Here is a 23,432-nt window from a genome sequence, read left to right as displayed (position 1 = left end):
AGAAAGTATGCCCCCGTCCAGTCAATCACCACCCCCATACTCATCTCTGTTGCAGTTTCTGTCACCTTTGAACACAGTTTTAAGCTCCGGGTTTGCATCAGTTCACTGAAATGCCATTTTAGAACCATGTTCCGGAAGGCATGTGGTCTAGCATTCCATTTAGGGCAGTTCTAGATCCTGGGCCCTTCCGAAGTTGCCTGCTTACCCGCTCAACAGATGGTCACCGAGCACCTACTGCGTGCCCCACACCTGCTAACACTAGCAGCAGAGTGACCCAGGCCCGCTGCTGGTGGAGCTCCCAGCTGGAAGGAGACACGGAAAGCAAGCAGGCAAGGCCCAGGCCCAGGTCTGGATTTCGCCTGGCCCCTGGCTGCTTTACGAACACCCTGTTCTGATTGGTTTGTCCCACAACTGTTTGTCGAGCCCCTCCAGTGTGCGGGGAGAACCTATGACAGAGACAGGAGCAGCCCAGCGCTTAGGAGCTCAGACTCAGGAGCTGACAGCCTTGGTTTGAGGATTCTCTGTGTCTCTCTAGATGGGAGATCTTAGAGACTCGGTTCTCTGTGCCCTGATCTAAAATGGGGGGCAGTGGAAATTGTCCCTACTCTGCAGGGGTGTTGGGAGGCATCCTGGAGTTAATATGTGAGGAGCTTAGACTTCTGTCCGGCATATAATAAGCACTCAGTAGGTGTTAGGGGCTATTATTACTGGTGTCATTACCATTATTATTTTAATAATGGCCCATCCATTAAGAGGGCAGAGCAGAGAAGTAAGTTCATTCGTCTGCTCTGTACCTAGCTCCTTTTGGACCCAAGAGCCGGGACCCCACACCCCCTCCTCCTTTCCCCTTTTCCTTTTGCCAAGATCTGTAAGCCACGCTCAAATCCAGGACCTCCTGGCCTTCCCAAAAAGTGTTCCCAACCCTCAGAGCAGATTTCCGAATTCTGGGAAGCAGATGTGGGTCCAGGCATCACTGTGGGAAGACAGAAAAGCTGGGAGACCTCTTTTCAACTCTGCTCCAGCAAAGCCAGAGGTGCCCAGGACCCAGGAGACGGCCGGCCTCTGGTCCCTGCCGCGGGCTCAGGCTGTGTGTGTCCCCAGGTCTGCGCCCACCGCTACACCCAGGTGCTATGGTCAGGGTCGGAGGACCAGCGGCGCATGGTGGGCAAGTGCTATGTGAGGGGCAATGACCTCGAGCTGGACCCCACCGATGACTGGCAGACCTACCACAATGAGATGTGCAACAGCAACACTGACTACCTGGCGACAGGCATGTGCCAGCTGGGCACCAGCGGCGGCTTCACCCACAACACCGTGTACTTCGGCGCTCCCGGGGCCTACAACTGGCAAGGTAGGGGCTGCGGGGACGGCGGGAGGAGCAGAGAGCCCCCCTCCCAGAGGGCAGAGGAGAACTCTTTGCTCCTATCACGCCTCAAGCATTTAGTATGTTAATTAATCTTACATTACGCATAGGAGGCAAGCGTCCTTGCACCCATTTTACAGAAAACTGAGCCTCAGAGAAGCGTAGTCAGTTGCCCAAGTTGCCAACAGTAAGTTATGAAACCTGAACTGGAACGCAGGTCCATCTGGGCATTGAAAACCTTATTTAAAAAATAAAACATGCTCCTGGTACAACTACTAACAGGGACAGTAGGATTTGGTAACACAAAGAGTGAGAGTGCCCCTCCTCCCCCACCCCCTCCCTTGTCCTGTTTCCCCACGCAGACTACCGCGCGTCCTGGGCAGCCTCTGACTTGTTTTAGAATATATAGCTCTCTGAAGCAAACACGCAGAATCACACTAAGCACGCTGTTCTGCTGCTTTCTCTTTCCACTTATCAATGAGCTGGGGGCATTTTTTCCTCATCGATACATAGAGGGCAATCTTTGGGGGGCTCGTGGAGATTTTCTTTGTATCAAGAGCTGTTCTTGTAACTTCAATGGCCGCACTGCCGCTCGGGGGTCTGAGGTTCACGCCCCCTCCATCTCTGCATCTCTCCACCACACAGGTCGTAGCCCCAGTGAGCCTTCTCTCCTTGCAGCACCCTTGTTAATTGCAGAATCAACAGGCAGAGGGAGCCCCGAATCTCCTCCTCTTGACCAACAGGTAGCCCAGGGCGTAGTCGTAGCTCCAGGCTCACCGGAGGCTGAGGCCTCTGCTCAGTCCTCTGGTCCTGCCTCCCCCACCCCCGGGTCCTTTAGAACCTCGGCAGGGTGGCAGGTACCCTCCAGCAGCAGTCCCAGGGAACAGGGGACAGGTAGGTGGCCCGAGTTTGGGGGCAGGACCAGGAGATAATGGTGTGGAGTCTGGCCTCAGTGTCTAGAGTGAGGGAAATGTCATTTAGTATCCAGGAGGCTGGATGACCGGCTTCCAGCCCTGGCTCCACAGCTACTCCCTATCCCTGAGCCTTACTTTTCTCATGTGCAAAATGGGCATCATCATTCTACCTCACAGAATTATTAAAATAGAGCGGACGTGATTTGCCAACGGCAAAGTGCCCACAAATAAAAGGGGTTATTATATTCTCATTGGGTGGGGGTGGCAGGGGAACCTGGATGTGGTGGTTGGAGGAAGTGGTGGTTTAAACTCCTCCCCTTCCCCTCCCCAAAGGAAACAGCTACATGATTCAGCGGAAGGACTGGGATTTATCCGAATATAGTTATAAGGACTCAGAGAAACAAGGAAACCTCTATATTGGTGAGTCGAGCTATAGTGGCTCATGGGGTGGTGGAGGAAAGGAGGGGGCTCAGTTCCTAGCATTCTGGCCTCTCACCTTCGGTGCCTGGTGGAAGAGTGAGGCCACAGTGCAGGTGTGACTAGTGGCATTTTGTTCAACTAGCACACACTTACTGAGCATCACCTGTATGCTGGGCCTGTTCCGAGCACCCAAAATGCACAGTCCTTACCTTCATGGAAGTCATAGTCCAGTGTGCAGGCAGGGCTGGAGGCTGGGCATCCAGGGTCCACTTTCTTGCCCAACTTGGAATAGAGGAATAGAAGATATTTGGGGAGTCTGGGGCGCAGAGTGGAAGGGGACAAAGTTTACTGGGCTTTGACTGACCATCTTCCCCCCATCCCAGGATACACAGTGCAGGTGGGCAGCGCCGTCCTGCACCCCACAAACATCACCATCGTGACAGGTGCCCCCCGGCACCGACATATGGGTGCTGTCTTCTTGCTGAGCCAGGAGGCAGGCGGAGACCTGCGGAAGAGGCAGGTGCTGGAGGGCACGCAGGTGGGCGCCTATTTTGGCAGCGCCATTGCCCTGGCAGACCTGAACAATGATGGGTGAGGATCCAGGGACGTTCTCTGGGGCCAGGAAGAACGGCGAGGGGGGCAGGCTTGCCCAAGCCAGGGCAGAGAAATGGAAGGTTGCGATTGTTCATTTGTTTGCATGCTGTTTACAGGGATTTGCATGTTGATGTGCAATTAGCCTTGAGGAGATTCTGGGTATTTTCATGTCAGTTGCATGACACCCTCATCTCCTTTTGTCCTTTTATGGTTCTCGTGGGTGTGGGTTGTTTGGGTGTGATCTGCGCTCCCTGGCTTCTCCGTGACGTGTGTCTTCTATCAGATGGGTCATGTTGGCGTTTCCATGTCCTTCCCGTGAACCATGGCCAGAGATGCCGTTGGTATAGCCATGCGCCCTGGCACAATCGTGCCCGCTAAGCACGGTTTATGTTGTCTCATCTCTCCCTCCTTCTGTCCCGTGCAGGTGGCAGGACCTCCTGGTGGGCGCCCCATACTACTTTGAGCGGAAGGAAGAGGTAGGGGGTGCTCTCTATGTCTTCATGAACCAGGCAGGCACCTCCTTTCCTGCCCACCCCTCCCTCCTTCTCCACGGCCCCAGTCGCTCCGCCTTTGGCTTCTCCGTGGCCAGCATTGGTGACATCAACCAGGATGGATTCCAGGGTATGAGCCAGCCCTCCTGCCCCAGCACACCCACTGACAGAGTGCCAGTTGCATACCAGGCTTGACAGGGCCCGAAGAGAGGACGGGATGGGGCCCAGGCCCAGGGAGTTCACAGCAGTAATAGAGAGAGGCCATGCAGAGGGAGCCACCAGCAGCAAGCTCGGTGGGTCTCCCGGAGGAGTGGATGTATCACTGGACTGAGTGTGCACAATGGAGGGGGAGAGAATGGGTATCACGTGAGTGTGGGATACTTGCTCAATCTACCCAAATTTAGTGGATGTGGTGTGTTCACATCAGAGATGAATGAGGCTTGGAGAGGCAATGTGGAGATGGGGTAGATGTTTTGAAAGTCAGACAGGGGAACTGGGGCCTTGCCTTTGTGTAATGGTGGAGGGGTGGGTGTCCAGAGAACGTTTTGGGGCAGGGATGTGATATGATAGCTTGGTACCTTGAAAGATGGTTCTGGAGAGTGATATGGGATGGATGGGGGAGAGCAAGGCTGGGGGTATTAAGATCAAGAATGTATCAAGAGTGGGATGCTAAGGGCTGGGACAAAGTGGGAACCCCAGATATAGAGGATGTCTTGTGCTCTGCAGGACTTGGGGATCAATCAGACCTGGGGTATCAAGGAAAGAGATGGAAGAAGCAAGAGCCTGGTTGCCATGAGAGCACCTGGCTTATCTGGAAACCACTTTTTCTGACAACCTCAATTTCCCAGAATATACCTGAGAACCAACAGGAAGGCAGAGGAGTCTCTAAAGAGCCCAAAATAGGTGCTAGAAAGTTCGGTTAGCAAAGCCCAAGCATTTACTGATAGATGAGTCCTCCGGTTTCTACTCAGGACCTACTTACTTTTCCTACATACTTTTCTAACAACCATGGCTTTCCAGTTCCCTAGCCTTATCAGATCAAAAGCCGCAAACTAGAAAGAGTTTAGTAAAGGTTAAGAAGATAATAAAACATGTGGGCTTTATTTGTGGAAATAATGGTTAGAATTTTAAAAGTCTAAAGTCTAAGGAATTTTCACAAGAAAAGCGATAGCGTGATCAAAATTCCAGCCCCCGGTGTTAGACGTGGACTCAACTATCGTCTTTCTACTCAGTAGCTGTGTGACTTTGGGTTTTCTGAGTCTGCCTCCTCATCTGTAAAATGGGACAGCAGAACCTAACCCCAGCGGTCTTGTCAGAATTAAATGAGATCAGTGCTTGAGAACTACCTGGCAAGGTCACCAGCGGGGAAACACTTCCTTTTGTGACCCTGCTGGTATATGTCACTAGAAGAACCGGGTGTCTGAAGGGGAGGTTGGTGGAGGAGATGGAAGGTACCATAGTAAGGGAAAACAAACACTAGGCCGGTGCTCAGGAGTCTTGAGTGTAGGCCTGCCTGTGACATTAACTTGCTGTGTGACTCTAGGTAAGTCCCTTGTCTCTCCTAGACCTACTTTCCCACAATATAAAAGGAGGCAACTGGGCTCACAGTGGTCTCAGTTTTAATCCTGAGCCATAGAGCTCCATTCCCTGATGTTCTGAGCACTGCCCGGCAGTGTGAGGGCTGTTTCCTGCTGGACCCTGTGGCCTGGAGTGCAAGGTGGGGGAGACATGGGGCTCCCAGGACTCAGGGTGACCTGTCCCGCCTCTCCTCTCCAGACGTTGCCGTGGGAGCCCCGTTCGAGGGCTTGGGCAAAGTGTACGTCTACCACAGCAGCTCCCGGGGGCTCCTGGGCCGGCCGCAGCAGGTACAGGTGGACAGGGACAAAGGGGGCTTCCCCTCCTTCCCCTCACCCGCCCTCTCCCTATTCCCCCTGGGCCCCGCTCCCCAGAGCTCACCTTGAGCCTGTCCCCACTGCTCTCCTCTATCCCCAGGTAATCCACGGGGAGGAGCTGGGACTGCCCGGCTTGGCCACCTTTGGCTACTCACTGAGTGGGCAGATGGACGTGGATGAGAACTCCTACCCGGACCTGCTGGTGGGGAGCCTGTCAGACCGCATCGTGCTGCTGCGGTAAGCCAGGGCAATGGTGGATACGACCACCTCCAGCCTTGTCTGCGTGGGGCCCCACTCCGTCCTCCTTTGGCACCAACTCCACGCAAGCCTGAGCCCCGGGCCTGGCCTGGCGAATGCCAGGCAGGAAGCACTGATGTCTGTTTTCTTTGCAGGGCCCGGCCTGTCATCAACATACTCTACAAGACCTTGGTGGCCAGGCCATCCGTGCTGGACCCTGCGCTCTGCACAGCCACCTCCTGGTGAGACTCTCGGCCCCCATGTGTCCACGCACTCCTCCCAAAACCCTCTCCTGGCAACTCCTGATATCCCACCCTTCGAGGGTTGATTCCTGGGGTAAGCGTTGCCCCTCCTACCTAACCTCATTAAAAAGCCACTTCCTTGCAGGAGGTAATGGGCAAATTGGAGGGTTGGGAGATCATGGTGGTTAGGAGTGGGAGCTCTGGACGGCCTTGCTCAAATCCCAGCTATGCCCACTGCAGTGGTAGGGGTGGGCTCTGGGGAGTGAGGTCCCAGAGGAGGAGGGAAGAGGGAGACACTTAGGTGGACAGCAGAGAGAGACACTTTGAACAAACTGTTCTCTCTCCAAGTCTCAGATTCATTGCCTATAAAACAAAGTTCATAATAATAACAAATTTACGGGATTGTTGTGATAATTAAATGAGATAATGTACAAAAAGCCCTTTACATGGCACCTTCTCCACCGGAAGTGCTCAGAATATGTTAGTTGTTAAGATGGTGACAGTAATGGTGGTGATGACCCCAAGGCCTTTGAGTGAATGAGGCCTGGATCAGAAGGCAAAGGGACCCAGAGCAGAAAGCAGGGGTGAGCGGGAGAAGGAGATCCACACTGCGCGTCCTGTACAAAACCGGGCAGGGCACCAACCAACTGATGACTTTGGGCAACTCCTGCTCTGAGGGCCTCAGTTTCCCCATTGGTGACCTCTAACCCTGTTTTCTTTTTTTAAGATTTAATTGATTTATTTTAGAGGGAGGGGAAGCAGCAGAGGGATAGGGTGATCTCAAGCAGACTCCCAGCTAAGTATGAAGCCCAAAGAGGGTATTGATCTCACGACCCTGAGCTCATGACCAGAGGCGAAACTAAGTCAGACACTTAACCAACTGTGCCACCCAGGCACCCCCTAACCCTGTTTTCTATGGCTTTCATGGGAGTGGGGAGGGAAGAGGCCAAGGATACCCCAAACCAGCTCTGTGGGCTCCCCAGATTTGCCCCTGCCTTTCCTCCTAAGAGCCCTGGTTTCCCCTGGCCCAGTACAAGGGTGAAGGCCGGGGCCTGGATAACTGGGTCCCACTGTGACTGCTTCCTCTGTGTCTCCCGCCTCTCAACAGCGTGCAGGTGGAGCTGTGCTTTGCTTACAACCAGAGTGCAGGGAACCCCAACTACAGGCGAAACATCAGTGAGTGTGGGAGTGTGGGGCGGGGAGGGGCATGCTTGCCTGGCCACTTGGTAACACCCCATCTACTCCCAGCCCTGGCCTACACATTGGAGGCCGATCGGGACCGCCGACCCCCTCGGCTTCGGTTTGCACGCAGCCAGTCAGCCGTTTTCCACGGCTTCTTCTCCATGCCTGACATGCGCTGCCAGAAGCTGGAACTGCTCCTGATGGTGAGGGAGGGGCCATGGATGGGACATGGGCTCCAACATCTCTGGAGAAGGTTAGCTAGAGTCCCCCAGGTCAGGGGCATGGGACTGGAGTCTCCCCGGAGACAGAGGTGGGGGGTGGCTGGCCTGGGGGGCCATAGGTCTGCAGCGGGTACAGTGCACAGAATGTAGGAAGGAGATAGAGAGCCTCGCAATGGGGATGGGCACCAAAGGGCTCATCGCCTCTGAGAAAAGTGAGGGGTGTGAGACTCTTGGCTTAGTTGGTGTCTCGGGGTAAAGGGGCCCATGAGTGTGGGACCAGCTCAGCCGGACCAGCTGTAGGATATCACGGTTTAAAGAGCTCATCCTGGGGACCCCGGGGACGAAGGGAGGTTCAACAAACCCCCGACCCCCCAATACGCCCCCCACCCCATCTCTGGGGAGAAGGAGTCCCATCACCTTGCTTGTAGATCAAAGTTGTAGGAAGGGGGTCAATTTGGTGATAGGACCAGAAGGGGTTCAGCTTTACTGGGGTTTTTCAGGGTTGGAGGGGGCCTCAGTTCCTCCTTGAGGGTCCAACTTGCGGAGGGGGGAGGGGAGCGCGGCGCTGGGCTCAGCTCCCCCTCCTTCCCCAGGACAACGTCCGCGACAAACTCCGTCCCATCATCATCTCTATGAACTACTCTTTACCTTTGAGGATGCCCGAGCGCCCCCGGCTGGGGCTGCGGTCCCTAGACCCCTACCCGGTGCTGAACCAGGCGCAGGTTCTGGAAAACCACACCGAGGTGGGTGGGGCCCGGGCCGGAAAGGCGGGGACCGGGAGGCCTGTGGGGCGAGAGGGCGCTGTGGAGGATGGACCCTCACGCCTCCGGCCACCCCCAGGTCCACTTCCAGAAAGAGTGCGGCCAGGACAACAAATGCGACAGCAATTTGCAGATGCGGGCGGCCTTCCTGTCGGAGCTGGGGCAGCCACTGAGCAGGTGCGCTGATTGGCCAAGGGAGGGGTGGGGCGGGGCTTCATGGGCTAAGAGGGGGGTGAGAGGCGGGGCCCTACGGGTCTGGGAGATCCGAGCGACCCTGGAAGATGGGGGCGGTGCTCGGGGAGAGGCTAGTGGAGAGCAGGGATGTTAATGGGCCGGGTGGATGCTTAGGCTGGGTTCTCTGGCCAGGAGAGGGGCTTCCCCAAGAGGCTAGAGGGCCAGGCTGGGCTGTCCCAAGAAGGGACTTTCTTCACTCCGTAGACCTGAGGGGCGGGGCTCTGGGCTCAGTCCTGGGGTCCTTCCCCCCTCAGGCTGCAGTACAGCAGAGATGGCCGGAAACTGCTCCTGAGCATCGACGTGACCAACACCCCGAGCAGGGAGCGCGCTGGGGAGGACGCCCACGAGGCGCTGCTCACCCTGACCGTGCCTCCCGCCCTGCTTCTGTCTTCAGTGCGCCCCGTGAGTGCTTCCCCCCCCCCACCCCCGCGCAGGGCTCAGAGCCCACCCAGAGCTCCACAAGCATTTACATCCTTATATGCATGTCATTGACATGTGTTCTCATTTGTCCTGTGTCCACCCCGCTTCCTCTCGGCTGGGCTTCCTCAGGTGTCTGCAGCGTCTTTAATGCTCGGAGCAGCCGGTGCTCAAGCCTCTAGGGCATCAGACCCAGTGCCACAGGGAAGGGGCGGGAGATGCCCTATTCTGACCACCCAGACCTGATTCCTTTGCTTTCCTCAGGCTGGGACGTGCCAGGCCAATGAGACCATTGTCTGTGAGCTGGGGAACCCCTTCAAACGGAACCAGAGGGTGAGTGCCGGCCACACCTTCCCAGCCCTGTGGGTCCCAGGCTGCTACTCTGATGAGCTCCTTAACCTCGCTTCTGCCTGCCTGCTTCCCAGGCTTCCTTGAAGCAAAGAGTCAGGGTAGGGGACAGGGAGATACAGGAGGGCAAGGGGAGAGACCCAGAGACTGAAAAATGGGGCCACTAGGGAGCTACGCACAAAACTAGAGCAGGTGGGGGTGAGGAACTGGATTTTGCTGAGCACCTACTGTGTACTGGGCCCTGAGTCCAACACTTCACACTTTTTTTATGCTTCAATACTCACAACCTTTTGAGTCGGTAGATGCTACTTAACAGAAAGAAAATACAGGCTTAGAAAGTTATAGTAACTCAGGTGCCTGGGTGGCTCAATTGGTTAAGCTCCTGACTCTTGATTTCGGCTCAGGTCATGATCTCAGGGTCATGAGGTCAAGCTCCTCTTGGGGCTCTGTATTTGACATGGAGTCTGCTTGAGATTCTCTGCCTCTCCCTCCCCCTCTGCCCCTCCCCCTGCACATGCGCGCTCTCTCTCAAATAAATAAATCTTTTTTTAAAAAAGGAAGTTACAGTCACTTGCTCAAGGTCATGTAGTTGAAATTAGCAGAGATGGCAAGGACAGAGAAGGAGGGGAAAGGGAAGCAGGATGAGGCTAACAGGGTAAAAGAGTGCACGCAGGTGGCCAGGCAGAGGCCCCTTGCCCAGAACGGGGTGGGAGGGCAGAGGAGGCCAGAAACCAGGGTTCAGCCCCTCTCTCCCCCATGGCATCACCCCTGCCTGGCCCCAAACGCCCCTCTCTGCCTCCCTGGTCCTCATGGCAGATGGAGCTGCTCATCGCCTTCGAGGTCACCGGAGTGACCCTGCACACACGGGAACTCCAGGCGCAGCTGCAGCTCTCCACGTGAGTGACCTCAAGGAGCCAGTGTGCGGCAGGGGTGAGGCGCCCTGGGACCTCCTCCAGCCCGGGCCTCAGCTGACACCTCTCTCCTACCCCCTGCCTTCCCGCCCCAGGTCAAGTCACCAGGACAACCTGTGGCCCGTGACCTTGACTCTGCTGGTGGACTACACACTCCAGGCCTCACTCAGCATGTGGGTACCATCCCTCCCCCAGCCTGCTGTGCATGTGCCAGGGTCTCCCTGACCTCAGCGTGGCTCCCAAGCTCCTCAGACACACCTCTGTAGGCCTGGTATCCTCTGCCCCTGGGTCACCCCTTCCCTTAATAACAATCATTATCGTTGTTATTATTTCTTCCCTTGTAAGGCAAGTAGCAGTGGTGGAATCAGCCACCCTGGGGCCAAGGTGTTGGTGTGGCCCTACCATTTCATGAGAGTTCATTGGGCTAGGAATTTTACATACAGCAGCTCATTGACTTCCCACAACAGCCCCATGATATAGCAACTGCTGTGAACTCCATTTTACAGATGGGGAAACTGAGGCTCTGGGAGGATACCTAACTTGCTTGGGCAGTAACTAGCACACAGCAAGTAAATGCAAAGCAGGGACTTAGCTCAGGTCTGCCTGATGTCAGAGGAGCTGCAGGTCACCTACCTTGGTGCCCATCTGTTCTGCCAGGGCCCCTCCCATCCACCCCAGACCAGCATCTTTCTTACCCTTAGAGTGAATCACCGGCTACAAAGCTTCTTCGGAGGGACAGTGATGGGCGAGTCTGGCATGAAAACTGTGGAGGATGTGGGAAGCCCCCTCAAGTATGAGTTCCAGGTGAGCGGGCCATGGGGACCCTGGGCAGGGACTCCTGGGAAGGCGGGGATGGGTCTGGGGGCTGAGGGTGTGAGGGTTGGGGATGGGTGAGATGGAGGTGGTTTTCCAGGAGGCAGTGGCCATGACACCCCTTGTGCCCACAGGTGGGCCCAGTGGGGGAAGGGCTGGCAGCCCTGGGGACCCTGGTCCTAGGGCTGGAGTGGCCCTATGAAGTCATCAATGGCAAGTGGCTGCTGTACCCCGCAGAGATCACCATCCACGGCAATGGGTCCTGGCCCTGCCGACCACCTGGAGACCTTGTCAACCCTCTGAACCTCACGCTCTCTGTAAGCACACCACTGGGGGGTCTTTCATTTACATCTCATTTGCATCGTGTCTCCTTTACATGCTGCAGGGCAGAAAGGCCAGTGTCTTGCCCTCCCTCTCCTCGTACACCTTCAGGAGGCTTCCTCGCCCCCCTGCCCTTTCTGCCTCTCCCCTGACTCTGTTCCCACTCCTTCCTCCCAGCCAACATCTCCCTCCCTCCTCAGGTCCCTGGGGACAGGCCGCCATCTCCACAGCGCAGGCGGAGACAGCTGGACCCAGGGGGAGGCCCGGCCCCCCCGCCAGTCACTCTGGCTGCTGCCAAGAAAGCCAAGTCTGAGACAAAGCTGGTGAGTGGCCAGGACAAGGTTGGAAGGGATCGTCCCCACCATCACAGGGCGTGTGGGCACCAGGGGGCACCGAAGCAAGGGAAATTGGGTGCTAGTCACCGGAGACCCCTGTGCCATCAGGCGCCCCTAGTCAGAGGGAGGAAGATTCAGCTCCTACCTCAGTGGGCATCCCTCTGCTCTTGCCCTTGGGGAGCAGCCAATCCAGGGGGCCAAAGGAAGAGACACTGGCTTTATTCCCGTCCTGTTGGGGGTGATACAGCTGCTTGAAGTCTTGGACGTTAGAGCTGGGAATGGGAGAGGGAGGATGGAGGGGAGGCAGGGAGATGGGGGTGGTGCAGGGCACCCTCTGTTGGAAGGGAGAAAGGAACAGGCCTGGGAAGCCAGTTGAGGCCTCGCTGGGTGGAGAGGGAGGAAGTGGTGTCCCAGGTGACGGAAGCTGGTGTGAACAAAGGCTCAGTGTGGGAGGGGGTGAGAAGGGGGCGCTTGGCCCCATTTATATATGAAGGGACCAGATGTCATGTTATCTACGTCCCTGGCATCTATATGTGCTTAGTCTAAAGCATGGGACTTCAGTGGGTAACTGTGGGGGTGGGGTGGTATGCACGAGTGAAGGGGTGAGGTAGGGCCCCTTGGGGTGGGCATGGGTGGGACTAAACGAGGGGAAGAGCCAAAGGGAAGGGGTGAAGCAGGAAGAATGTGGAGCCCCAGACTGTCTCACGTCCTATTTTCCCTGCCCATCTCAGAAGTGTGGCAGTGACCAGGCCCGCTGTGTGTGGCTGGAATGCCCCATTCCCGATACCCCTGTCATCACCAATGTGACAGTGCAGGCACGAGTATGGAACAGCACCTTCATTGAGGTTAGTGCCTGGGTCTGGAGGTCTCTACTGCCCCCTCACCCCGCCAGGGTGGGGAGAGCAACAGGGAGAAGGTGAGGCCAGTGTCAAGCCAGGCCTCGTGTGCGTACATGTGCCATGTGCACGCGCGTGTGTCCATGAGAGCATCGTATTTTACACAGGCGGCGTTGTGCACCTGTCACTGTATGCCTGTCAGCGTTAGTGTGTGTGTCTGTGTGTGGACATGATGTCATGGTCATCTCCAGTCAAAACGACCTTCTCCCATGTGTCCATTATTCCTTCCTGCGCCTGTTCCTTTCCCATGCCCACGTCTTTGAGGGGCCGCTCCCTCCCCCCAGAAGGCCAGCTCCCCTTCTGTTATCTCTGCACGGAAACTCCTCTTCAGCCCTTCAAGCTCTCCCTGCCGCTTCCCCACTAGTGAGGTCTTTTCTGAGGGCTCCGGCTGCAAACGACCTCTCCAGACACCCTCAGAGCTTTCTCAGAAGGTGCGCGTGCCACCCACCACGCGGTGCTCTGGGTTGCACTCACATGCCAGCCGCCTAGACCAAACTGTTCTGCCCATGACGTAATCAGAGATCTTTTCGGCTTTGGTGGGGTGTACGGTTTCTGCCGCACATCTTCAGTCCTGCCGTTGAGCACAAGCTGCCCTAAACAATGTAGAAATGAATGGGCGTGGCTGCGGGCCAAAAACATTTTATTTACAAAAGCATGTGATGAGCCAGATTTAGCCCAGAGACCTGACCCTAGACCGTGACCTTCCTTGTCTCTGCTGTCCCCCGCATCCGGCATAGGACCCGACGCATGAATGATGTGCGTTTGTGTGCACAGATGCCTGGCTCTCGGATGTGCTGCTGAGAGATGCTGTGTGGCGGGAGGCTACCCTGGGGGGAGGCTCAGGGTCAAGAGGGAGGCTCAGAGGGGCTTCGGCGGCTTCTTTGGACCCACCCCTTCCCCCCCATCCAGGATTACAGAGACTTTGACAGAGTCAGTGTATCCGGCTGGGCTACCCTGTTCCTCCGAACCAGCATCCCCACCATCAACATGGAGAACAAGACTGTGTGGGTGAGTGAGCGCGTTCCGGAGCCTCGGTGCCTGGCCAGGGCCCGACAGCGCAGGGCAGGTGATCAGAACACTCACACACGTTAGCTACACGGTTCTCAATCTCGGCAGCGCGTGGGACTCCGCTAGGACTTCCGGTGTCTGGACTATACCCCTAAGCAATGATCTGAGTCCGTGGAGGTGGGACCCCAGGTGGGGTACGTTTACAAGTCCCCCGTGACTCTAAGGAGCAACTGGGGCTGAGAATCTCTGTGTGAGCTTATTCGATCTGCACAGCTTCTCTGTGAAGATGTTCCATCTCCGTGGAAACTTGAAAACAAAGCTCTCAAATTTGATTCTGAGTTACATCGGAGAGGGGGAAAAATGACAATATTGTCAATAATTTTTCGTGACAAGGCTATAGTGGAGATATGGAGGACTTGATACCGGAGACAAAGGGAAGGTTGCTTAAATGTATTGTGGTCTGTCTCCTCAAATAACTTAAGGTAGTGGAGGAAGGGCCAGAAAGACCAATGGGACAGAATAGAAATTTACGTTGTTATACAGATGTCATTCTTAACCAATGGAGAAAGTTGGATTATGAATTGGTGTTGGGAGAACGCATTTGGAAAGTAAAGACAGACCTTTACTTGACATGATAACCAAAACTACAGTGGAGCTAGATTAAATATTTAAATGGAGGAAATAAAACTGAATATACCAGAAGAAAATTCAGAAAATAATTTAATAAGAGTCTTTAATTATGGGGAGAGGGAGTTAGTTGACTAAACCTGGAAGTTGCAAAGGAAACATTTGACCAATTAGATCGTACGACATTTTAAACCTGTACCCAGCAAAAGAGATGATAAAAGGAAACTAGAAGGGCAAACAATAGATTGCTTTTAAAAAATTTCTAGCATATAAGACAAAGGATTGATACATGTTTTTAGTATGTCCGGGTAAAAGGCAGCATAAACACGAACAGGCAGTGTACCCAAGGTGAACTAGAAATGGTCACCGCCGTAGTCAGGACATAAAAATCACAGCCACAGGACTCTTTTCCCTATCAGATTGGAAAAGATTAAAAACACAAAGGTTGTCTGGTGCCGATGAGGTAGAAGGAAATGCTATTGGTTAGAGTATAAATGGATGGATTCTTTTTGGAAATGAATTTGTCAATATCTATTAGAGTTTAAAACGCACACTTCCTTTGATCCAGCCCATGATAATATATCTTAAGGAGCAAAGAGGACGAATATGTGAATATAAATATATGGGGATATTGAAAAGCGTGGTTTATAATGGCGTGGAACTGGAAACACTCTACATGTCTTTCAGTAGGAGATCAGTTCAATAAATTGTGGTACATTTTCTAGAATGACTATGCAGTCGTCAGAGGTCAGGTTTATCTTTCTTAACTGACATCAAGAGATGATGATTATAGCTGAAAGAGGGCGCAGGGCAGGTCGCAGGAGGGGTGTGCAGCACACAGAGACCCCGTTTATGTGGAAGAAGAAAGGACATGTGTTTAACATAGGCATTAAAAACTACGGAAGAAGATTCACCAAAATGCTGAAGAGTTTTTTCTAGGGAATAAAATTACTGGGAACCTTTAATTTTCTTGATATCATCTGTATTTAAACAAAAATAATAATCAAAATAATTTTTAAAGACATAATCATATATAGTCAGAAAAAATTTTCTCTCAATATATATAAAATACATTATATGTAATATAATTCTGTTATAATATATATTATATAGCACTTATATGCTATGTATGTTATAATGTTATTATATACAATATTGCATTATATATGTTATAAAATAATATATATTATATATAACATAACAGTGCAGTTGTATAATACATATATTTTGCATTGTATATAATATATGATTACATATAGTGTATATAATATACTTTTATAGATTAATATAAATAAATATATCTATCTATCTATCTATCTATATATATCCACTGTAAGGGAAGAAAAATAATGGTACTCTATGCTCTGCATTCTTTATTTTTTTGTAAATATTTATGAACTGCTGCTTATGTACCAAGTATTGCTCAAAGCAGTTTACTGATAGTAGACACATTTAATCTTCACCAGTGACCTATGTAGTAGGTATCATTCTCATAATCCCCATTTTTCAGATGAACAACAGAGAATTTAAGTGATTTGCCCAAGGTCACACAGCTAGTGAATAGCACAGCTGGTACTTGAACCCGAGTAGTCTGGCTCCAGAATGCTCTTGACCACTTTGCTATACACCATAAGGTAGGCATTATGATCTCCTTAACAGAGAGCATGAAATGGAGATTCAAAGAGGTGAACTTACTTGTCCAGGGCCACGCAGTTCATCAAGGATGGAGCTGGTACTCAAGCCCGGATGTGTGGGTTATAAACCCAGACTCCAGGCTGCATCCCAGATCTGAAGCTGGTCCTTTGGATCCAGCTCTGCACCTAGGGAGAACCAGAGCAGGGAGGTATCTGCAGCTGTCAGGGGGAAGGCAGGGGCTTTTCCTGGTGCCTGAGTGCCCCCTGCCGGTAGGAGGTCAAACAGCAGGGTCCTGGGCCCAGCTGGGACAGGAGGGGTGAGCTTGTGGCCTTTGGGCCTAAGGGGGTGGACACAGGGCTAAGCCCCTTCTCACCCCTTGCCAGTTCTCCGTGGACATTGACTCTGACCTGGTGGAGGAGCTGCCAGCGGAGATCGAGCTGTGGCTGGTGCTTGTGGCTGTGAGTGCCGGGCTGCTGCTGCTGGGGCTGATCATTCTCCTGCTGTGGAAGGTGAGGACCCCCAGACCAGCACCGGGACTCCCGCTCTGGGACCTCCTGCCCACGGACCCTCACCAGCTCTCCCTTCATCCCATTCCTCACTTCCATCCCACCCCCACCCTTCTCCCATGTTGTCCCCACCTCCTCCCCAGCTTGCAGTCTCACCCCTTGCCCCCCCCAACCCCCATCCTCACCTCACCCACCAGGACATCCCTGCCTGGTTAATGGGGGGATCTTCAGGCTGGAAAGGGGAAGCCAGGAGCTCTGGCTTCTGGCCACACCACCACGCAGGGGCTGGGACCCAGGCATCCAGGCTCCCCAGCCCTAAGCCCCAGCCCATGAGTGCTGCTGGCCAGGACCCCCCAGCGCCCCCTGATGGCCCATCCCCACCTCCTCCCCTCCGCAGTGCGGCTTCTTCAAGCGAGCCCGCACTCGCGCCCTGTATGAAGCTAAGAGGCAGAAGGCGGAGATGAAGAGCCAGCCGTCAGAGACAGAGAGGCTGACGGACGACTACTGAGGGGGGCAGCCCCCTGCCCCCGGCCCACCCGGGTAACGCGGCCTCCGGGCCCTCTTCCCTGAGCCCCGCAGCTGGCCGGGGCCTCTCACTCTGTCCTGTCTGCTCTTCTTCCTCATGGGCCCTCTCTGCACTTCACTCTGCCCCCAGCACCACCCGAAAGGGCAGGCCACGGTCTCCCTCCACTCCCTGGGAGAGCTCGAGATGTCTTCTCACTGCCTCCCCTGAAGATCTGGGGCCCCAAGAGGGAGCCATAAAGCGCTCCCCATGCCCGCTTTACTTTCTGGGGATCAGAAAAGGACCAAGGCCGAGGCTAGGCCCCATCTCTAGGCCACACAGCAAATATCCAGAGTGATTCTGGCCTCCATTTCCATCTCCAGAGAAGGAGGGGACTAGGAGAGTCCTTCACCTAGAACTGGTACCTTTCCTCCTTGGAGCCCCTCCGGGGTGACACACTGGCCCCCCGCCCCCGCAGTGTGATCAGGGTAGACCACCATGCCTCCTAGCCATCCTGTCAGCAACCTCAGTGACTGCCCCTCTGTCTCCAGCTGCCTCCCCCTCTCCTCTCTGCCTTCCTCAGCTCGTCCTTCCTCTGGGGCCGAGGGTGGGCAACCTCGCCCTCCCTGTCACAGTGCAGGGAGATGGCATGTGTTTGGGTCAGGGGTCCTGGGTGGGGCAGAAAGGTGCTAGGCACATCTTCCTGCAACCTCGAGGACTGGATGCTGATGCCCTTACTCTTTTCCTCCCCGCCCCCAGTGTGACTTCTTTAAGCGGACCCGCTATTACCAGATCATGCCCAAGTACCACGCGGTGCGGATCAGGGAGGAGGAGCGCTACCCCCCTCCAGGGAGCACCGTGCCTCCCAAGAAGCACTGGGTGACCAGCTGGCAGACTCGGGACCGATACTACTGATGTCCTCCCTGATCCCACCCCCGCTCCCCCAGACCCCCTTCTATTTATCATAAGTTATGCCCCTGACAGTCCACAGGGGCCACTGCCTTTGGCTGCGCCAGCAGGTTCAGGCACGCCCAGCGCTTCTAGCACAGGCACAAGCTGTCTGGCCATGGGCTTCTCCCCGCAGGAGGGCTGGGCCATGGGCGCTGGACACATGGGGGGGCCCACCGCCTGTGGACTGTGCTGTGCACCACGGATGGTGCGTGGACATGCGTGTCCCTGCCTCTGCCTGTGCCAAAACCAAGCCAAAGGGCCTCCCACCGCCCCAGCCTGGAGGAAAAGGCCCCCACTGTGGTGACACCCCCAGCATTCACACTGGACCCATCTTGAGCCATAATCACTGGACTGACTCTGCTATTGAGACTACAACTACTGACAGGGAACAGCGCACCAGGACCCCCCAGCCGCAGCTCCCAGCGCCCGTGCCAGAGAGCGGGACCCACCTCAGGTTGCCCACAATGGCGTTTCCAGGACCTGGCATGCTTGGACCCAAGAGCAGAGTGGACTAGAAGGAAGGTCCCCAGGATGGCTTTCCTTCACAGAGCTCTGTGAAGCCTCTCTCCTCAGAGGAGATTCCCTTCTGGCAGGAAATGCAGTCTGAAGAAACGAAGACCGACAAGCCCGGCAGACTGCAGAGGGACTGCCCTGGGAGCACGGAGGAATGCTCAGCAGAGGAGGGGACCAGTCCTGGGCCAAGGAGCTGTTGGAAGGAGAAAGGAGATCCCACTGCTCACTGACCACTACCATCCAGGCCTCTGAAGGCCTGGAGAGACGCCCCCCACCCCAAAGATCCCGGAGGGAGCAACACTTGAATGTAGAATGGGGAGGGAGCCCTGTCCCTGCCCCATCGGCTGGAACCTACTCTCCCCTCACTGACCATGGGTAGGGGGCCTAGAAGGGGGGTTCTTGGCTGTCCTTGGCTTTCGGAGCCAACTTAGCTCTGCCTCCTTCTCCCATTGGCTAAGTCCTGAGGCCCATTCTAGAAGGTGAGGCTGGTTCCAGGAAACCTCTCCAGACCCCTGCCTTTTGGCAGTCCCCTTTTCCAGTCCCTACACACTTCCATGGTACTGTAGCAGGAGAGCCCCCTCCCCCTCCTTGTGCCTTCTTTGTACATAGGCTTCTCACGGCAACAATAAACAGCTCCCAGTTTGTATGCTCTGCGTCGGCCTCCATTCCCCATTCCCCACCCCATCCCAACCCCAGTTCAGTCTGTTGGATAGTGATGTCATCTAACTGACCCCTAGGTGGACAAAGCCAGGTGCAGGGATCTTCGAGGTTGGGAGGGTGAAGATGTATGCAGGACATACCAGTCCCTGCTCTCAGGGACAGCCTGATCTAAGAGATGGTCATGGACATATAACAGATCCAGAACGTAAAGTCTGGGAAAGGACCTGAGTAGACTGGATAGAATCCAAAATGGCTTCTTGGCAGACAGTGTGCTGACCCTGGGGAGGGAGGAGGGAGGTAGACGTGGTGGTGTGCAGGGTCCAGAAGAGGCAGAGAGCTACTCTGCCGTAGAAGTAGGTGGTCCTGGATAATGGTGGGGGGAGGCTGGGTGCCAGGGTGGTAAGAGCCTGCTTTTCTGCCTCGATTCCACGCCCACCCCTAGACACCACGATGAGTAGATCAGAGGGTGAACCAGGGACCCAAGACTGGAAAGACTAGAAGGTCATGGTATCCCCCAGTGTCTGGGCAGGAGTACCTGGAGTCCTAGTCTTGTGGCCATTCCTCCAAGGATGCTTCGGTCCCAAACCTCCAGAGCCCACAGCACTGGATCAAGCCCTCTGCTTCGCAAGGTCACCCTTCCACACGGGCCTGGGGGAACGGCAGGGCTGCATTCCCCATGGCTTCTTTGTCCTAAATTGTGGCATAGGTTTTTCTGTGAGTTGTCCTCAAAGCTATGACCTTTGGAAGACTTCACTGAAGGCTGAAAATTACTACTCAGACAAGCCTAGTGGCAGATCCTTGATTCAGCTGCTACGACAGCCCACAGACCCAGGCTGTTCTCCCAGGAGCCCCTCACGATGTCTGCCTCGGCATCCCCCACTGGAGCCCACACCTCCCTGCCCCTCACGTTCTGTGCTGGGACTGCCCTTTCCAGGGTGGATTAACAGTGGAAGGTCCAGTTTCTCCAGGAAAACCCCAGCCCCTACCTGGAGCTCTCAGAACCAGTAACGGGAACCCCTCAGGTCCTTTTCCAAAACCTGGTTATTCACCCGGTCAGGAGTAATACCACATGTGGGTTGGCAAAGCCCAGCTGAGGCTGAGCAGAGCTCAGGCCAGCTCAGTCCTGTCCTTTGCAGACACTTCCTGCTTAAGATAAAGGATCTAGGGATCTACACATCCCTCTGGCCAGCTCCACAGGCTCAGCCCCCAGTCGTGTGTGTGTGTGTGTGTGTGTGTGTGTGTGTGTGTGTGTGTGTGTGACAGACTGTTTATGCTTGGATGAGAACACACAGTCTCTCTCTTTCTCTCTCTTTCACACACACATATGGACACACCCTGCAGTATAAGTAATCATTTTCAGGATTGGTGCTACACTTTTATGAAAGAAACATAATGGCAGGGGCACCTGGGTGGCTCAGTCAGTTAAGTGGCTGCTTTTGGCTCAGGTCATGATCCTGGGGTCCTGGGATCAAGTCCCACACCGGGCTCTCTGCTCATTGGGGAGTCTGCTTCTCCCTCTCCCTCTGCCCCGCCCCTTGCTTGTGTTCTCTTTGCTCTCTGTCAAATAAATAAATATTTAAAAATCTGGAAAGATTTTACGAAAAAAAAAAACATAATGGCAGCGAGGCAGCGATGCCCACTTTCTATAAAAAGGTTCTCAATAACGGCAAGCTTCTGGAACTCCTCAGAGCTGTAGCTCCTCCAAACTGTTCCCAAAGAGGGTCTTGGCTTTCGAGTCACTAAAAGGACCCATAAGCTGATTCTCCCCCTCTGGACACATGGCTGGATTGCACTTCCTGGACCCTCCTGGTCGGATGAGGTCATGTGACTAATTCTAGCCAATCAGTTGTGAGCAGGAGGGACGTGCCTCAATGCTGGGCTGAGACCGTTAATTGCTGGGTGAGAGTCCCCGCAGTTCTGCTTTCTTGATTCAGCTGCTGTAGAGGCCTGCCTTGAGATAAAATGTCTGTCAGTCTGAGTCCCTGAGAGTCCCCCTCCCACCACCAACCTGCCCTGAACATGTCGTGGGAAATTTGGGCACGGTGGGGTGGGGAGGAGTTTAACCTCAGCATCGTCTAACTTAGCCTGACCACACCATGCCACCCCCATTACCACCCTGAGGCGATCTCTGCAGAAGGAATTCTTTTTTATTTATTTATTTATTCAACAGAGAGACAGCCAGCGAGAGAGGGAACACAAGCAGGGGGAGTGGGAGAGGAAGAAGCAGGCTCCCAGCGGAGGAGCCCGACGTGGGGCTCAATCCCACAACGCCGGGATCACGCCCTGAGCCGAAGGCAGACGCCCAACCGCTGTGCCACCCAGGCGCCCCTGCAGAAGGAATTCTGATCCATGCACCGAGGCCACAGTATAGAAGTCCAGCACTAAGGAGAAGGTCACGGGAAATCTCGCTCTCCTACACCTAGCCTCAGAGTTTACAGCCTTTTCCTCATTACTTACACTTTTAAAAAGACTTTATTTATTTATTTGAGAGCAGGGAGAGGGGCAGAGGTTGAGAGAGAGAATCCTCAAGCAGATTCCCCACTGAGCCCGGCTTTGGGCTTGATCTCATGACCCTGAGATCATGACCTGAGCCAAAACCAAGAGTCCGACGCTCAACTGACTGAGCCACCCAGGGACCCCTCCTTACTTAAATTTTGACAATAGTAATAGCTGTGGGGTGCCTGGGTGGCTCAGCCCTCAAGCGTCTGCCTTCAGCTCAGGTCATGACCCGAGGGTCCAGGGATCAAGCCCCACATGGGGCTCCCCACTCCGCGGGAAGCCTGCTTCTCCCTCTCACACTCCCCCTGCCTGTGTTCCCTCTCTCGTTGACTCTCTCTGTCAAATAAATAAATAAAATCTTTTAAAAAATAGTAATAGCTGCTATTGGTTGATTATTTACTATGTGGCAGGCACAGGGCCAGCCTTTTTACATAAGTATCTTGTATGCTCTTCTGGGCAACTTGAAGACTGCACTCACCAACATTATCAATGCTTTAACTGGTAGCTGGAAGGATGTTTGGTGGTCCTCCCTGATGACTCTGTGGCATGTCTCCCTGGTGGTCCCAATTCTTTTTTCACACTCGTTTCCCTTCTACGTGCCAGATGCTGTGCCTGGTGCTGGAGACAGAGTGGTGAATGATACGGACACAGACAGCCCTGCCCTCCTGGAGCTTAAAGTCTACTGGAGGAGACAGATGAGTCAGCAGACATTTTCCACTTGGTGTGATAAGAGCCAAATGGTGCTAAGATTGGGGAGGTCTAAGGAGCCCTTAGAGGGAGCCCATAACCCAGCCTGGTAGGGTCGGAGACTTGAAGAATGGATAGGTGGTGAGAAGAAAGGATGATCGTGACAGAAGAGACAGCATTTGCAACAGCTTGGAGACTGGAGGCTGGTTCAAGGCAGTAGGTAAGCATGGCTGGAAGTTGAGCAGGGGAATGTGGAGAGAGGAGGCTGGAGAGTTAAGCCAAAGCAGATCCTGCGAGCGCTGGAAAGTGCCAGTAAGAAGCGGAGAGCCACTGAAAGTCTGTGAGCAAGGGAAGTAACTAGCTCAGATTTGCTTTTGAGAATGATCCCTGAGCCTGTTTCCTCATCTATATAATGGGGATAATAATAGCACAGGAGAGCCGTCTGGAGAATTAAAGGAGATAATGCATGCCAACACTGCCTGGCTCACAGATGATTATTCATCCAGCCAAGAGTCCCTTCCACTGCGAAGCCTTGCGTAGCTCCGTGTTAACTGTAATCACATTCTGTTACACAGTAACTACTTATTTACTTATGCAGCTACCTCCCAAACTAAGAAATGAAATGATCGAGGGAAAAGCCTACGTCCTTACCCTTTCTGTGTTTCCTGTTCCCAGCACAAAGCCCAGCGCAGATTGAGCACTTGGTCAGTGGGGCCCAGGGACTGAACAGTTAAAGAGCGAAAACATCAAAGGGACAAGACGCGGGCCGGAGGAGGGGGGCCGAGGGGGGCGGTCAGGACGTACCGCGTTCCACCACAAGAGCGCGCGCTGCGTTCCTACAAGAGCTCAGGGCAGCTGGGCAAGGGCAGGCTCCCCGGCTCCCGGCACAGATCACCTGCCACGACCTTTCTCTAAGGCAGCCCAGTGCGAAGATGGTGGCTTTCTCAGGTCACAGGAGTAGAGAATAAAGTGTTTTGAAACCTGCCCTCACGGCGCTGATGTGAAGGGCTGTCTCCACCGCTGCCGGTCGTTAGTAAGGGTTTTGACTCTGGGTGCGGTCTTTTCCTGAGCCGCTTGGATCTTTGTGGAAGTAGGTGGGGGCACGTCTGTATGAGGGATTAGCACGGGCTTGCATCCTGATGCCGAAGTTCGCAAACTTTCCCACTCCGAGACACTGTCATCCGGACTGGGAACCCCCTAGATCGTCCCCCCCCCCGAGGGAACGCAAGTGGGGATCAGGACAGGTGAAACA

The 23,432-nt window shown here is 54.3% G+C and overlaps 1 protein-coding gene and 1 long non-coding RNA gene across 3 annotated transcripts in view; one reads left to right on the top strand and one right to left on the bottom strand.

Annotated features, from left to right (window-relative positions):
- ITGA3 (integrin subunit alpha 3) overlaps positions 1-18,985 on the top strand; it is a 28,466-nt gene extending 9,481 nt beyond the window's left edge. The window contains exons 5-27 of the mRNA XM_034640424.1: positions 1,102-1,351; positions 2,611-2,697; positions 3,081-3,288; positions 3,716-3,912; positions 5,559-5,647; positions 5,775-5,911; positions 6,067-6,153; positions 7,262-7,329; positions 7,402-7,538; positions 8,150-8,299; positions 8,397-8,494; positions 8,806-8,953; positions 9,233-9,301; positions 10,133-10,212; positions 10,323-10,400; positions 10,929-11,031; positions 11,175-11,357; positions 11,562-11,684; positions 12,428-12,541; positions 13,502-13,600; positions 16,246-16,371; positions 16,766-16,908; positions 17,630-18,985. Of these exons, the coding sequence (XP_034496315.1) occupies positions 1,102-1,351; positions 2,611-2,697; positions 3,081-3,288; positions 3,716-3,912; positions 5,559-5,647; positions 5,775-5,911; positions 6,067-6,153; positions 7,262-7,329; positions 7,402-7,538; positions 8,150-8,299; positions 8,397-8,494; positions 8,806-8,953; positions 9,233-9,301; positions 10,133-10,212; positions 10,323-10,400; positions 10,929-11,031; positions 11,175-11,357; positions 11,562-11,684; positions 12,428-12,541; positions 13,502-13,600; positions 16,246-16,371; positions 16,766-16,876 (2,742 nt within the window). The 3' untranslated portion in view covers positions 16,877-16,908; positions 17,630-18,985. The remainder of the gene's footprint in view (positions 1-1,101; positions 1,352-2,610; positions 2,698-3,080; positions 3,289-3,715; positions 3,913-5,558; positions 5,648-5,774; positions 5,912-6,066; positions 6,154-7,261; positions 7,330-7,401; positions 7,539-8,149; positions 8,300-8,396; positions 8,495-8,805; positions 8,954-9,232; positions 9,302-10,132; positions 10,213-10,322; positions 10,401-10,928; positions 11,032-11,174; positions 11,358-11,561; positions 11,685-12,427; positions 12,542-13,501; positions 13,601-16,245; positions 16,372-16,765; positions 16,909-17,629) is intronic.
- A 1,509-nt stretch (positions 18,986-20,494) lies between these two features.
- LOC117795715 lies at positions 20,495-23,197 on the bottom strand. Of its 2 annotated transcripts, none has more exons than XR_004619849.1 (3): positions 22,985-23,197; positions 21,972-22,111; positions 20,495-20,945 (listed from the first exon to the last, which is right to left on the bottom strand). It is a non-coding gene; the product is annotated as an uncharacterized LOC117795715 (long non-coding RNA). The 2 variants fall into 2 exon arrangements; XR_004619848.1 differs by having other exon boundaries at positions 20,495-20,941.
- Positions 23,198-23,432: the final 235 nt, after the last annotated feature.

The sequence above is a fragment of the Ailuropoda melanoleuca genome, chromosome 13 (genome assembly GCF_002007445.2).
Source record: "Ailuropoda melanoleuca isolate Jingjing chromosome 13, ASM200744v2, whole genome shotgun sequence".
Lineage (NCBI taxonomy): Eukaryota > Metazoa > Chordata > Mammalia > Carnivora > Ursidae > Ailuropoda > Ailuropoda melanoleuca.
Note: the sequence above shows the minus strand (reverse complement) of the source record. Positions and strands in the feature narration are given on the sequence as shown.